Below are 17,234 nucleotides of genomic sequence, written 5' to 3'. Positions count from 1 at the left end.
TGAGGAGTACAATCCAGTCCTTAATGTCTGTATAGAGAATTTCCTGGCTGAAGGAGAAAAATTCTCTAATATTTCTACATGGGCTAGTAGTTAAAGCACAGCACTATGCAATCAAGAGAGTAGGATTTTACTCTCAGTTCTGCTGCTGGCTTTTTGGGTGACATATCGGACAAATCACTTAATCTCTTGTTGCCTCACTTTCCCCATCAGTGAAACTAAGGATAAAAATAATACCTCCCTGGTGTATTTGGGGTTTAATTTATGAAAAGTTGCTATAGCAGTGCTAAGTAAATAATCATTAATTATTATTAGTTAATTTTATAGTAGCATCCACAGAGCCCTACATACTTCAGTGGGGCGTCATGCCAGCTTGGGAATCCTGCTGTGTTGATCTCATTGCAGTGTCTGTGCACTGGAGCAATTTTAATTAAATCCTCATAACCATTTGATTGGTTCAAAACATGGAACCTGTTAATATTTTAAAGATTTACTTAGGCTCCAATATATATCAAACATAGATTTGTTTTATTTTTCAACAAAACTTTTCAAACTGTTAATTTCCTAATATAACTTAGTTACTGATTTTTATTATTTCCCAATGGGTTCGTTGTTGTGCATCATCTGGCACAGTATCTGATCACTCAAAAAAATTGATGCACATTGACAAATAGGCTACAGTATATGTGCACGTATTCCAGTTGTATTTTAGTCCTCCTAGTGGCTTTTTATAATAACAATAATGTAACCTTTATTTTATATACAGGAATATGAGGCATATAACACATCTCAGAACAGTTGACAGAATTAATAATGCAGTAACATTTCTATAATACATAAAACAAGACAAAAAATCTTAAACATATTTCTCCTACACGTTCACTGCAGTGTCGGGTCACTCCACCAATTACACATCATTAAATACACACACTATGAGTTGCATCATTCTGTCACTGGAGAAAACCCACAGGGAGGACAAGAAACTTCACAAGGTTCCCGTCAGTGAAATCTGTCACATTCAACATCTAACAGCTATTTTAGGTATGGTAGCTTTCTAGCTGTGTAACCTGCTGTCCACTTCTCGGTGCCAACGTACTCTGCTTATTCCTACTGATGTTTCTTTATGATGATTCTCTACAGCAGGAGGTGAAGGGTGTCCTCTGCCATTTGGTTTTGTGTCTGACGTGACTCACCTCTTTCCTGCATGTCTCTTCTTGTCTCTGTCATTTCCTTATGGAGTAAGTCAGATGAGTCACACATCACAGGACTGGATCCTTGAGTTTCCTGGCAAATATTAGATTAGTCTATGATCTATATTTGTGTATGCCCAGACATATTTTAGGCCACAGACTACACTACTCAGTCTTATTTTACCTTGTTACTACCCTAACCAACACCACCACAAATACACTCCATTTTTCTACTGGACTACTATGCGCAAGGAGTCCAGAAACACATTGCTTCTCTTCTGCACCATGCATAAAGTATGCCTTAGCATCCAGACATGTGCTAGATACTGTACAGATTAAATGAAGAGACATGGTCCCTGACCCAAGCATTTTGCATTCTAATATTGGAGATGATACTGTGAGTGAGAGCTGATAATGAGAGCAGGGATTGGGGAAGGAACCACAAGGGTTATGGTGACGTGGTTACCATGCATGCACACATGGATGGTTCCTCTAAAGTAAAACTTGGTTTTGTCTGTTTAGATCAAATCACCTGTTGTAGAGGGCCTAGAAGAAATGATTGTTTGGGGGAGATTGGAATGAGTAGAAGGTAATGACTTGGTGGACCAGGTTTGGAAAGGGTTTTTGTTGCGTGAGAAAAGGCATGGAGATGATATTGAGAAAAGAAAATCAAGAGAACATTAGAACAGGCATTACTGATGTTCCATTGATTTCAGCAACATATCAGTGAGACCTAACACAGGAGAAACAGCAGTGGGAGTCCAGGACATGTCAAAGTTATAAAAGAAAATCATTAAAGCAGCAGTGATTTATAGATAAGGCTGAAATGTGGCTCCTGCCAGGAACTCTCCTTGACTGGTCTCTGATGTTTCCAGTGTGCCTAGGAAAACATATCAGAATGGTTCCCCATCCACCTTTTTGGAGTTTCCCTCTTTGCCAGTTTGTGACTGGTTGGTGTGTTGTTACCCTCCTCTTTTGTAACCTCTTGTGCCATGCCCGACCACAGTAGCAGGGTTTCTAATTGTTGCTCTCTCCTCTCTCTCTCTCCCCCCCCAGTACATTCTTAGCCACCTCATCCCCCACCTGATTATTTCTCTTTTTTTTTAATTTTGATTTCAACAATTTTTTTTCCTCTTTCCTTTTTTCCATTCCCCTCACCTGATTGATCCCTGTGCTCCTTTCCTCATTCTTCATCAAGTTACATAGTTCTCATTCTTCTTCTGGTGGGAGGTGTCCAGAATGGGGCTGGAACACATCCTTTGGCAGCTGAGCTCTCTGGTGTTGTGAGTGCAGAAACAAACCTTGGGTAGGTGAGCTACTTCCTGAGCTGGTACCACTATACACTTAAGCTGCTTCTGTGGCAATGGCATTCAGGGTTACTGCAGGTGCAGGGAGTGAAGATGGGTTCCAAGGAGCTCCCCATGGTGCCAAGTCAGAGTGGGTGCAGTTTCCCACACCCACTCCCAGACTTGTCTGGCACCACTAATGGAGCCCAGGCCCAAAATGAGAAACACACGCTTATGGCAAATTTCAACCTTAACCATGAATTTCTTGGCATTTAAATTATGAATTTTCTTGGCTTGATTGTTTTTCATCAGTGCCATAATTCTTAATGTAAATTTTGGTGAGTGACTTAATAATACATTGTTTCACTTAACTAGTTCAGATAGACATTTATATGATTATTGCCTGAGTATAAAGTCTTTTTCAATAGGAGGGTTGTGGGTTTTTTGTTTGTTTCCTGTTTGCTAGAATAACAAGTTATTTTATTATTCAACCCGGACTTACTTCATGCTGTTTTCAATAAGATATGTAATAAATATGTAAATTTAAAAATTAATTTACTACCTACATTTGGCAGTGTGACTTTTGAACTGACAAAAGTTTGATGGATTGTAAAATTATCCCCCTAAAAATCATCAGACATAGTAAACAGAATTTATCAACCTCTGTTAATTTTACAGCTTTTTCTTCATCTTATCTTCTGTTAGTATCTCACTTAAAATTGATTATAATGCAGTGTATTTCTAGAGCCGTAATTCATTCATAGATTAATTAGATTTTAGGTTAATATCCCATCAGAGTATGGGACATGAGCCAACAGAGTGTTTTCCAGTTGTTACAGAGCTGCAGTAGAGAAACCTTGATTATTGTTCCCATGTGTCTTAAACCACCAAGACTAATCACTAATCAAATTCAAACCACATAAAATGGAACATCCTTCATAGCATTTATTTTCTAGCTGGCTTATACTATGAGCTCTTCATTGACACAACCAACTAGACTGAAATATACTTTAAAAATTGCAAGAGTAATTCTCCCCTTACTTAAATCTGAGTATTTTTTCCCAGCCTTGACTGTTCTGATTTTTGTATGTGTGCTGTTCTGTTTTTTGTGTGTGTGCCTCTGTGGCTTCTGCCCCTCCCTTCCCACAAAATTTCTGGGCTAAAGAACAAGTAAATTGGTTGCATGGAATTTAAAAAAGTGTATGTGAAATATACTTATATACAGGGTTTGACTGCTTATGGATGAAGCATAAGTTTCAATATGGACAGATTGATTCCTGTTTTTGTTTGGTTCCAATCATTTCTAAAAAATGATCTGATCTTAATGCCAGCTGAAGTGGCAAGAAGAGCCACTGAACCAACATCACTATTTAGGTCTCAGTCTTTCCCTAACCCATTGTGGATGAACATAAGAACGCCCATACTGGGTCAAACCAAAGGTCCATCTAGTCCTGTATTGTGTCTACTGACACTGGCCAATGCCAGATGCCTCAGAGGGAATGAACAGAACCAGGTAAACATTAAGTGATCCATCCCCTGTTGCCTATTCCCAGCTTCTGGCAGAGACTAGGGACCCCATCCCTGCCCATCCTGGCTAATAGCCATTGATGGACCTATCCTCAATGAATTTATCCTCAATGCTGCCACTTGAAAACTGCTATTTCTTCCTCTGTTGCTTCTGCCTCTTTCCTCCATTTGGTCAGGTGGTGCACTCTGGATAACAAGAACTAGAGTTTGTCATTTTTGAACCCTGTTATAGTCTTGGCCTTCACAACATCCTCTGGCAAGGAGTTCCACAGGTTGACTGTGCATTGCATGAAAAGAATACTTCCTTTAGTTTGTTTTAAACCTGCTACCTAGCAATTTCATTTGTTGGCCCCTAGTTCTTGTGTTATGAGGAGTAAATAACACTTTCTCCACACCCGTCATGATTTTATAGACCTCTAACATATCCTCCCGTAGTCGTCTCTTTTCCAAGCTGAAAAGTCCCAGTTCTACTAATCTCTCCTCCAAGTTTCCTTTCCATTGCACAGATCAGGACAAGTTATAAAGAGAGTGCATATGCTGGGAGGATACACCTCCATTGAGGTTTTGGTTTAGCCAGTTGGGGGAGATATGGGAACCTGGCCAATGGAACCATGAGTATGCAGACTTTACCTGCACATTGTAACTTTAAGACCTGAGGTGGAGAGGAAGTGAGGAGATTCTTGCTCCTATGAACACCCCCACAAAAAGCCTCTTAATTTTGACTTGGTAGTCCTTACTGGCAAACCCTGCTTCCACAAGTGCAGGTGTGAAGGGCCTGCTGGTAGTGAAACCAGGGTAATTCTGCTGCCCAAGGAAGGTAGGATTTGTTAGGGAAGCCGTGCTGTATATACGTACTGCCTGTATGACATGAAGTCTCATTCTGCAGAGACTTCCTGTGCAGCAGTACACAAGAAGGTGTTTGGAAATGAAGTAGGGTGAACTGGTGGATATGAACAGACCCTGTGTTCCCTCCCCACTCCCCTTACCCAGAGAGCATGCAAGGGCCAGAGAGGCTGTTTCTAGGGTTGCCAAGTGTATGGTTTTCAACCGGAACACCCAGTCAAAAAGGGACCCTGGCAGCTCTGGTCAGCACTGCTGACTGGGCCGTTAAAAGTCCTGTTGGCAGCACTGGCAGGCTCCGTCCCCAGCTCCTGGGAAGCAGCCAGCATGTTCCTCCGGCTCCTAGGTGGAGGTGTGGCCAAGGAGGCTTCTTGTGCTGCCTCCATCCCGAGCACTGGCTCCACAGTTCCCATTGGCCGGGAACTGCAGCCAATGAGAGCTGCAGGGTCAGTGCCTGCGGGTGCACAGAGCCCCCTGGTTGCGCCTCCACCTAGGAGCCAGAGAGACATGTGGCCACTTCCCGAGAGTCACCTTAGGTAAATTCCACCCAGAGCCTGAACCCCCTCCTGTACTCCAGCTTCCTGTCCCAGCCCTGAACCCCTACTAGGAGCTCACACCTCCTCCCACACCCCAACCTCCTGTCCAGCCCTGAGCATCCTCCTGCACCCAAACTCCCTTCTGGAGCACACACCCCGCACCCCCTTTCAAATCCCATCCCAGAGTCCCCTTCCACACCCTGAATCCCACATTTCTGGTCCCACCCAGGATCCCGCACCCCCCTTCCTAGAGCCTGTACCCCCCTCACACACCCCAACTCCCTGCCCCAGCCTTGAGCCTCACACTCTGAACCCCTCACTCCAGCTGGGAGCCCCCTTCTGCACTCCAAGCCCCTCATCCCCAGCCCCACCCCAGACACCACACCCCCAAGTGCACCCTCACCCTGTCCTGCACCCAAACCTCTGCCCCAACCCAGTGAAAGTGAGCAAGGGTGGGGAAGAGCAAGAGATGGAGTGAGCAGAGGCGGGGCCTTAGAGAAGGGGTGGGGCCTTGGGGCCGGGGGCAGGGCAACGGTGTTCGGTTTTCTGCAATTAGAAAGTTGGCAATCCTAGCTATTCCAGCAATTTAAATGGAGTATCTCCTGCGAACCGTCTCTACAGCCATATGAGGAAGGATGCTCTCTTTCTTCCCTTTACAAATCTCCCAACATAGTCAAGCTACTTGTGTTGGGTACTGGGGTGGGGAATAAACCCTGTGTGTATAAACCCTGCTGCTTTTCATAGCAGGGAGAAGAGGATTTTATCTGCACAGTTTCTTCATTGGGCTGACTGCTACTGATGCTGCCACTTGAAAATGGCTATTTCTACCTCTGCTGCTTCTGCCCCTTTCCCATTGGGACAGGTGGTGCACTCTGGATGTTGACAGACTAACATGAAGAGAATCTAGTTCAGATGCCCAATAGGGAGGGTTACTAGAGCAGAAAATCATTATCTACCCCCAGTTACTCTCCACTACTGAGTCTTGAAGGAGACATTGTGCAATGGAATCCCATTTTCCATCAGTACACTGCGTTACTAACTCTGAGACAGTAAAGGACTCGGACATAACTGGAGAGTGAGGGGAGAAATTTCTTTGTAATTACCAAAATAAATAGAAAGTCAAAGGTGGAACATGAAGACAGGCAAGTGTGTGACTAATGCTTATGAAAAATCATTTGAGAACAGGTCAGCCTTATGGAATGATGGCTACTCTCATGGTGAGAGTCATTAAAGATTGTATGTTGTATGTGCCTGATCCTGCCTCCATTGGATTCCATGGGAGTTTTGCCATTGGTGTCTATGTGGCAGAATCAGGCTCCCTAAGAGCCTCATTGTGAATTATCTTGTCAAAATAACTTGGTTGTTTGTACTAGTTTTTACAGTTTCATTCCTCATTCAGTTCTAACCGGTGTCCTAGTTTTAAAAAGAAATCAATTTTAACAAATGCTAATTTTGGATTAAATAGCCAGGATATTCCCATTTTATCCCTTCCCTGTTTAAACTACCAAACAAACAAACAGACTTTCATGGCATATGCACCTCTATAGAACAGAACCCTGGATATTTAAATACTGTACATTGAATAAAAAACTGATTAAGAAGGTAAAGAGTAAAAGCATTTAGCTTAAGTGTCCATGGTTTTCACTAAAATGGTGTTCAATGGGTTATTATTGGCAACATAAGACTAATGCTAATTCTGTTTAGAGGCAGTATTGAACTTTATATGGTTTTGTAGAATAAGATAACTGTCAGCAACTTAGTTTGGCCTTTCAGTCTGAAATGTTTTACTGTAATTTTTCCTTTACTAGAAAATCAGAATAATTTTATTACTTAACTCTCCCCATGAGTAACAACAGTAAATTTCTGAAATTTCTGAAATGCAAAGTTTACCCTGTGTGTCTCGTATTAATTGTCACTCTCTCAAACGCTAAAATCTAAAGTTTCAGCCTCCTTTTCCATCATAAATATTGGTTCTTTAATTCTGGTGATGAGTCTGTGATTGAAGTTAGCATTGCAATTGTCTACTGGATTTCCTCCATGAGAAGCAGAATTGGTGATTCCATGTCTGCTGACAATTTGTGGCCTTGCTTACTCTCTGGAGAAAGCTGCAGTGTTTAGCTTTTTTAACTTCTCTGGTCACAGTTGTCTGGTTGTTGTTACGTTGTTGCTGCCATCTTTTTCTACTAAATTCCACTCAAATTATTCTCTCCTCGACCACTGTCAAACACACTTCGTTCATGTACAGTTCATGCATCCAATAGCCATCATAGAATTGGAAGGGACTTCAAGAGGTCATCTAGTCGAGTCCCCTGCACTCATGGCAGGACTAAGTATTATCTAAACCAGTCCTGACAGGTGTTTGTCTACCCTGCTCTTAAAAATCTCCAGTGATGGAGATTCCACAACCTCCCTAGGCAATTTATTCCAGTACTTAACTACCCTGACAGTTAGGAAGTTTTTCCTAATATCCAACCTAAACCGCCCTTGCTGCAATTTAATACCATTGCTTATTGTACTATCCTCGGAGGTTAAGGAGAACAATATTTCTCCCTCCTCCTTGTAACAACCTTTTCTGAACTTGAAAACTGTTATCACATCCCCTCTCAGTCATCATATGGTGCCATGGAAAAATAGCCATCCTTATAATACTTTGCCACACCCAGTTTCTTACCTGATCAGAAACATTTCAGAATTTGAAAATCTTGGGTACTAAAAATATGCAAAACTTTGAGGTGAGAATGAAAGGTTGAGAATATCTAATCTAGTGTATATGTAAACAGTCTGCTGTATCACCAAAGGGATAATATTGCGTGCTAAACTATGAGGGGTAATACTGGTATATAATTATTGCTGTTGTAATGCCTATATTTCTAGATGCAACATCATACTGGGCACAGTATTCATTTTGAGTAACTGAATCCACTTAATCCCTTCTTACAAGCAGATATATATCCAGACATATTAGGAAAATTGTGATTTTAGACACATAAAGCTCTATTCACTAGGCAGTCTTTTACTTTCCACATCATACAAGAATTCAAACCACCGATAATACAGCTCTCAGCTCCACAGCAAGCTATTTATTCATCAATAGCCATTTTGTCCAGGTCTGCAGATGCGAGCCATGCAGAGCTCATGCTAATGAGCTTTATTTCCCCTTAGGTAATTTATTTACAATTTAGAAGGGCTAAAAATATTCTCCTTGTCACAAAAAATTGAATATTTTTGTAGAACATTACTCCCCTGTCCTAGAAATGGCATGCAAGTTTCTGGTTCTGTTGACAGTATCATCAAGCTACACATAATACCATATGTAGATTACTTTCACCTAAGTGTATATAGTTTTCTCATAAAATGATGAACAGATCAATAATTTCACAAATACTCCATGTCAAAGCAATTTTTCCTGGAGGCAGGAAATAGAGGGCTTCTTTATTATTTATCTTGAAAGTCTGATGGGGTTCCTTTGAGAAGGTCATTGTCTGCTACAGCAAAATAATCATGGGATTTCTGTTCAAGCAGGAAAAAGAAAAATGATTCATTATTTCAAAAATTATTTTACCATCAGTCTAGAAAATAGATGAAAGCCTCTGACAGTATATAAGGGAGAACAAGGCTTAACTTATTATTTAAGGTTACGCTTTAAAGAGAAAAAAGTTCAAACATTACATTTTTAGCTCTGCTGTAATATAACAGAGGTCATGCAGTTACAACTTTCACCTTTGTAGTTTCCTGGATGTGATTGTACCACTATTTTCACCGTAGAGCTTTACCTGTCCACCTAATGTTCTCATCCATTTGGCTAAATGAGATCTGGAGACTGTTCACTTTCTATTGAGAAACTACCACTGCATTCTGTCCCTTTCTGTCTGTCTAATGGAAAACTACTGTACCTCAGCTCAAAGCTATACTGAACCTTTTCATACCACACTTGGCTATGCAACACAAAATGCTATGGCCCTGAACTTCACTTACCATGGTGTTACAGTAGTGTGACCCCATCGACGTCAGTGGAGTTACTTCTGATTTACATCAGTGTAACTTTGATCAGAATCCAGCCCTGTGTCTGCAAAACACCTTTTTTATAAGAGGACGCTGCATATATATTAAAGCGTCCTACTGAGCATGCAATATGGTAGTTTGTAACAAATACAGTAGTGCATCTGTGTGTTTTACTGCTTAATCCTAGTGTGTAATAAATGCAAAGCAGTTATTGTAACAACTATGGGACATCTAGATTGATAAAACGCTGAATTTAAAATGATAAAACAGTTACAGACTGAGAGATCAATATGACCTTGGATACACACAGGCGAAGTAACTTATGGAATTAAAAAAATGTAAAAAGCTAGAAAATTGTTTTGCCTTGTGGTGTAGTTTTAAATAATAATTTAAAAAAAATCAAAAGCAAGCATACTTGATATCTCCTATTAGGGATTAGATCTGAAATGAAAGACCTTGAGTTATACAATTAAGTATTGATTTTGTTGATCTATATTTAATTCTCATAGCAATTTAGTTGTTTTTACACAGGAGTGTTTTGCAGCTATACTTCACTTGGAGCAATGTTCCTTTTACTTTTGTGATAATCTAAACACTAAATTGCTCAGTGCATGCGAGACAAAAGTAAGGTTTATTTTATTCTAGTGTGTAATTGACTCTGAGCCCCTTAAACTACTGTTTAACTAAACGTAGAAGAATGCAAAATGCATTTACACTACAGTATTTTCTTTGCTAATTTGGGGCTCAGGTGTACCTTACAGGCTCAGTCTGGCTAGTAGGCAGTGTCTCGCTACATTACACAATGGTAGCTCCACCAGTATATGGTAGGAGTGGACATGCGGCTACATTCCTTAAGGGGGTTCAGCATGAGTTCTCCTCAGCAGCCATAGCTCTGCTGTCATCCCACCTTTCCCGGTCCCTGTTTGCTAGCCCTAGTCCTGGTGCTGTTCAGGTTAGCACTAGGACTGCAATTGTGGCTTGTCCCTGAGCATCTCGGGCACAAGGAGAAGAGGCTCCTTGCACCATTGCCCACCCATAATCTGGCCCTATGACTTTTTAATTAGAAAGTGAATCATAAATTCTTTGTTAGTAAAGTAGAAATATTCAATGTGTATGTCCAATTCTTAAATGTGCATATAGGTTAGCTTTGTTTTCTGAATGTGTTGTACTATGGTATTTTATTACATTAGTTCTGGTCTTAACTAAACTCATTAGAATGTTGCCAAAATGAAAAAGTATTCTGATTTATGACTGCAGTATATCTCTATGTAGACTCATAGACTTTAAGGTCAGAAGGGAGCATCATGGTCATCTAATCAGACCTCTCAGGCCACAGAACCTCACCCACCCACTCACTCCTGTAATAGACCCCTAGCCTCTGGCTGAGTTACTGAAGTCCTCAATCATGATTTAAAGACTTCTAGTTACAGAGAATCCACCATTTACGCTACTTAAAACCCACAAGTGACCCATGCTCCATGCTGCAGAGGATCAATGTAAATTGCAATCAATGTAAATTGATTCCTAATTAACGTGTGTAGTATCTGGACTAGATTCTCTCCTCCTCCTCCTCTGGCAACTGTACACCACTCTCAGGTGGTGGCTGGCTGAGGATTCCTATGGACTAGGGGAGCGCTCAGCTAATGTAAAGTGGAAAAGCCAGCTCCTGTGGCAATTGCCCCCCTACACACATACACACACTAATATGGGGTGTTCCGGTAGTGGAGCACAGCATGCCTGCACAACACCAATTCACAATTGTAATATGGTCCCATTGAGTTCATAGCCAGTTGGCATTAATTAGAGGAGCCTTGAGCCTTGATGCTGCAAAGGTACCATAAGAATCAAGAAGGCTTAAATTGCTCTCTGATGACACCTTCTGTATTGACTGTATCTTGGCTCAGGACACAGTCTGTGCCTGTATCTATTGTATTTTCATCTGGGTGAATTTAATGCTTGTGAAAAGGTGCTGAGTTGACCACCTTGAAGGATAGACCAGTCCGTCTACCTCAGAATAGGTATGGCATGGTCAGCAGCAGTTCTCCCCACTGAACCTGCCTTGTGCCTTGGCCCTCAACAAGGAACCATGTTTTAAGGGAGAATGCAGTTCAGTTTCCATTTCCATTCCTCTGCTCTTATTGCCAACTGTGGTGATAGGAATGCTTGTTCCCTGACAGGCTGACACAGTTAGGTTGACATGTTTCTGATAGTAATGACTTTCAGTCCCTACTGACCTGGATCAGATTTGATTTGAACTAATGAACTAATATACCATTACCAAATCCCTGAGCCATCCAATTTCCCAATATACTGTATATATATCCCACTGAAGGGCCCTTATCATCAGGAGAAGATACTGATTCTTTCATGTGAGAATTGACACTAAAAGTGCGTTAGTAAATTAATGACTTAAACATGAGTAAAGCTAACATCTTTGAGGCAAAGTCTGTTCCTTGTTACACCTGTGCTACTCCACTGAAGTCAGTAATAGATCTAAATGCATGTAACTGAGAACAGAATTTGACCAACTATGTCTATAATTTATCAACATATCCTAATATTTATTATTTTGTGATTTCCTTTTGTTTCATACAGCAGCTTTTGTAAACTGCCATGAAAACCAAGAAATATAATGTATTCTGTATCCAAATAGTCTATATTTTGTATCCTACTGGTATTCACCTTCCGTAACTACTGAATAGGTTGTTAAAGAACAAAGGGGATTCTTTCTTGATAATAAAATAATGCATGTTAGCCTTTACAAAGTGGATATGTAAGTTATTTCATTATCATGAGACAGGAACAGTGCATTGTCTATAGAGATCCTCACAGAAATTACTGTGCTTAAACCTTTTCTGTGTGGAGGAGTTTTGGATGTAATTGAATTTACTTCAGAATTATAATTAAGGAAATATCATACTGTAACTTTTTGCCCACATGTATTAAGAATTATATTACATGACTTCTTATTCCAAGGTCAGCATAATGTAATAATATGATATGCAAACACAATTCTCTTGCAAATTAAACTGTGGGGGGAAGTTCTTAATGAATTTGTCTAATATATTAGTATGATTCCCTTAATTGTTCCTACTCCCACTCCTAAACCTCCTAATTTACATTTCCTTTATATACTTGCTGTTATCTGAAGATTGTCTTAGGAGACTGGGGATACCTGGTGTTTTTCTTTAAAGCTCCAGCTCCTGGAGCAATGGTATGACATGAGAATCTCTACTCTTTCTTTTCTAAAAATGTTTCTAGCCCTCATGTTTACCAGAGTGAGGCTTGTAAACATGAACCCTAATAGCACAAAATCCAGTGACAAATTAAAATAACACAAAATGTATTATTGTTTAAAATGGGGAGGGGGGGGGGGCTTTTTTTAAGCCAGTCTCATGATTTTTGGAGTCTGACTTATGATTAAAAGAAAAGGAGTACACTATCAGAAATAGCCCTGTGCAGTCAGTCCATACATACATTCTAGCTCTTGCCAGGAAATAAAGGATGAAATCCCCCATTAAAACCAATGGAAGTTTTGCCATTTACATAACAGATCCAGGATTTCACCCAAAACCCATGTTTATCCTTCCATGTCTATGCCCAAACATCTCCATTTAATTTATCCAAAGCAAAGATGAAAGTTGGAAGAAAAAAAAACCCAAAGAAAAGCCATGTGACTCAAATTAAAAATCAATAGTTCATTTAATAAAATATTTAAGATTTTGCTAGTCTGTAGGATAAAAGGCACTATGTAAGCGTTTTAAAGATGTTACGCATACGGATCATTTCATTCAGCCTACACTGAAATATTGCATCTGTTCTGTGTCAGGTTTCAGAGTAGCAGCTGTGTTAGTCTGTATTCGCAAAAAGAAAAGGAGGACTTGTGGCACCTTAGAGACTAACAAATGTATTTGGAGCATAAGCTTTCGTGAGCTACAACTCACTTAATCGGAAGTAGCTCATGAAAGCTTATGCTCCAAATACATTTGTTAGTCTCTAAGGTGCCACAAACTCCTGTTCTGTGTCAGTATACACTATACAGCATTGTTTAAGGGAAGGGAAGAACTTTGAAAACTGAAATTACAGGGAATTTTAAGTGGGTGGACTGTCAACTGTAGCTTCCAAAATTTGAATTTGTCTGGAATACTGGGGATTAAATCCCTCCTCTTTCAGAAAGTACTGAGATCAGTGATAAGGACCAGTTTTGTCTCATCCAGAAAAATGGCACTTGCAATAATACAATTCCCCCTTGAAATATGTCGGGGTGTGGGTTCACTATTGGACCAAAGAGAAGAGTCCCACCTACTATGTCACCAACATTACTTCTAGTGTCATTTAAAGTTTTTTGAAAGGTCTCATCCAAGTTCTAACCTGGGCAGCCACATTAAGCCTGTAAGATCTAACAAGTTCACAATCTAAGGTGGCACAGCTTCATGACCCCCCTTTTTTACATATTTAGCCTTAAAAAATAAGCACCCTCCTTTATCTAATCTGTCTTCCCATTGCCCAAGATCTCTAGGGTTAAATAAACATGGCAGAAAGAAAGCCTGATATATTTTTAACCTTAATATTTTCCACAAACCCTGATGACTAGTTAAAATTGTGTGTTTAATCACTCAGGAGCTCCTGGTTCTGGTTGAGCTGTACTCTTGGGTGGGCCTAAACTATCCATCTAAACCAAATAACACAGTTTGTTCTTGGATTGTCAATAGTATATTGATCCAGTCATTGCTGCTTAATACTATTACTAAAAATAAGGAATGACCCTAACTGGGATAGCACACCTCATTTAACAATATGTATTTAAAAAACTTGGCTCCCTAGGTCTCCATGCCCATCAAATGTGGAATGTTATTTTTTTGATAATATTATCTGTAACATGAGTTGGTAACATGATTTAAAAAAGACTGTATGTGAAAGACAGGTCATTTTTATTGAACTTCTCCCTAAATAGCTGATAAACCGGTCTTGAAAAGATCTTTGAAAATACCTGTAGCCAACAAAGGGATGCAATTACACTTGTATAATACTACTGTGATTTTTTCTAATATAATGTGCTAATACATTGTCCAGTGTTTCATTTGGTGCAGTTTCAAAAGAATTACAACACTTCCCCAAAGTAGATCTAGCCAATATCTGATTGATTCTGGTCTGTGGGGATTGGATCAGTTCAGTGTAATTTCCTCTCTTGTTGCTTTCATTACTATTAGGGAGGCTTTTGGTTCCTGGAAATCGATAACCTTACACATGCAAAATGTTAGGTTATTTTTTAGTAAGTTTCATTTGTGCCTGTATCATACAGAAAATATGTTTTTCCCCTCAGAATATGTGCACTGCATGTTAGTTATTTGGCAGACTCCAAAGTCAACTCATAGACAAATATTCATTTACCCTTACAATAAGTAAATAAAATAAATAAATAGTGAGGAGGGAAAATTTAAATTACTATGAAGAGGCTGAAGATATTTTACACATACAAATTCCAGAATCTGCCACTTAAAATGTAAATGGGACTTAACTGTTTTGCAAATTGAATCCTATTTGTCTCAGCAGAATCATTAAAGCTATGATTTAACCCAAAAATGGGCTTTATTATTCCATTTAATTATACTGGAGGATTTAGGTACAAGCCTCTAACAATTTATTCCTTTAACACTGTGAATATTGGACAAACAAATAATTGACTATGTACGTAGGATAGCTTTATTTTTGTAAGAAATATGTTTCTAATATTTTCCTTACTTATTACAGAAATTGAAACAAGCTGAAAAAACAAGGGAAGATTCTGAGAATAGATTATCTAAAATTTCCCTGGAGTCACTCAATAAATTTAACAGCAATAATGTCATTTTATTAGAGAAAGAGAAGAATTGTCTGAACAAGGTTGAAGGACAAAAGGAAGAAAATGGAAAGAATGAAGAAGCTTCTTTAAATAGCTCTGATAGTCATGTTGTAGACAATTTAGAATCCTTGAGTGATTCTTTATATGATAGCTTCTCATCCTGTGCCAGCCAAGGCTCTAATGATGTATAAAGAGACTTTCCAGTGGGTTGTGAATGGAGCACTTAACGAACTGAGGGGAAAAAAAGAAAGGAACAACTGTTGAAAAACTTCATCCTAAATTGTTGGATTCACAGCAGGGTATTTCCTGACTTATTTTCATGACACAGCAATAAGGAAAGACAAGACTGCATTTATTGTGATGCATGAGACTGAAAATTGAACACAAAAGCTGTTATACAAAATGTCTTAATTTTGCACTTTTATGAATACTTGTACAGAAGTTGTAAAAAATTTTGAAAAAATATATTTGTAGAAAAAAAAAAGCAATAAATATTAAATGGTGCCATGCTCCTGAAATGACAGATTACTAACTTTTAAAAGTTGATGTTAATATTAACAAGCAGAGTTAGTAGATTTTTTTAAAGAAAGATTTATAATTGTACTAGTCTTAAAACTGTATGTAGAAACACTGCTTTAACATAAACTTGAGCCTGCCAAATTGTCTGTAATAAACCTTCTTGGACCACATTTTACAACGTACACTTTGTAATTTTTTTTTAATTTTAGTGCAATTTCACTTACGATTCTCTAGGGATATGTGCATTTTAGTTGGTGTAATTCCTTAACATGTATCTGTTGATACTTCACAGAGGATTTTGATGTTTGAGCCAGTATGAGAATGGTTGGAATCAAATACCCAGATCCTACTACTACTTGTGCATCTGAGCAGCCCCACTGAGTTCATAAAGCATGAAGCATAAAGCATGTGCATAAGTGTTTGGAAGATCAGGGTCAAAGTGATTTGCCATTTGACTTCAATGGGAGTTTTGCCTGAGTCAAGAATTGCAGGATCTGGCCTTTATTGCTCGCTGCAGTATTTACTTTTATAGTTTACCTACTTCTCCTTCCTCTGTAACCATTTAATATGAATTTCTGAATGTGGTATGTTGATTTTTCCCCTTCAGACCACCTTAGTTTTAACTCCATCTAGGAATCCTGGAAAACTGAAATAAAATTCATATTTGTGATAAACTTTTTTTAAACTAAAAAATGGTTTTGGTGCTAACTCTTAATTCAACATATCTTTTTCTTATAAAGACTATATGTAAGGGGAAGTTATTTCAAAGGTTATGTGTATTTTTTCTAGTTGTGAAGTATTTATAACTGCTTTTGTACAGCAATCTATCTGTAAACTAGGTATATTTGGGATATTTCTAGGGTCTACTGTTTCTTTAGCAAATACCTGTTAATCTTTATGATATTGTATGATCAGTGTTATTTTGTTAATACTTTGTGCAATTTGTTGCATTTTAATGTTGTTATTTTAAGTAATGATGTCAGATTTAAACTTGCATTGTCTTTTTGAAACTTATTTCTAAATAAAGTTCATATCACATTTATAGGAATGGTTAAAGATATATATTTTCCTAAGGACAAGTCATCCCTGTTGGAGTTAATGGGTTTAATGAGATGGATTTACGAATTAATTGTCCAGGAAAATATCAAAGAAGAGATGGGAAGCAAATCAAATGACGTCAAACTATTTTAAAGAACCACCTCTATGCTACCAGATGCATGCAAACCATTGTGCAAACCATTTCCCTTCTCCAATCAACTAGCCCTCGGTGCCCCAGAAATAATAAATGTGCAGATGGAATTCAGTCATGCAAATGAATTCTCGACATGGCAACTAAAAAGTAATTTAAGCTTAATTCAAACCCCTCCGCTGGCAGACGAGATTGTGACTGATCAAAGGGAAGCCTGCGGCTTGCCGAAAGAGGAGGCTGGGGAAGGAGCTGGAAGGGGCAGTACAATGAAAACCATCATTTTCCTTCAGCTAGTTCTTCATCTCA

General features: G+C 39.0%; 1 protein-coding gene across 5 annotated transcripts in view; it reads left to right on the top strand.

Moving 5' to 3' along the window:
• The window catches only part of NCKAP5 (NCK associated protein 5), a 644,081-nt gene extending 627,298 nt beyond the window's left edge, over positions 1 to 16,783 (top strand). For all 5 annotated transcript variants that reach the window (XM_043505027.1, XM_043505028.1, XM_043505024.1 and 2 more), the window contains one exon: positions 15,130 to 16,783. In XM_043505027.1, coding sequence (XP_043360962.1) covers positions 15,130 to 15,411 — 282 coding nt within the window. In that variant the 3' untranslated portion in view covers positions 15,412 to 16,783. The remainder of the gene's footprint in view (positions 1 to 15,129) is intronic.
• The last annotated feature ends 451 nt before the right edge of the window (positions 16,784 to 17,234 follow it).

The sequence above is a fragment of the Dermochelys coriacea genome, chromosome 11, assembly GCF_009764565.3.
Source record: "Dermochelys coriacea isolate rDerCor1 chromosome 11, rDerCor1.pri.v4, whole genome shotgun sequence".
Lineage (NCBI taxonomy): Eukaryota > Metazoa > Chordata > Testudines > Dermochelyidae > Dermochelys > Dermochelys coriacea.
Note: the sequence above shows the minus strand (reverse complement) of the source record. Positions and strands in the feature narration are given on the sequence as shown.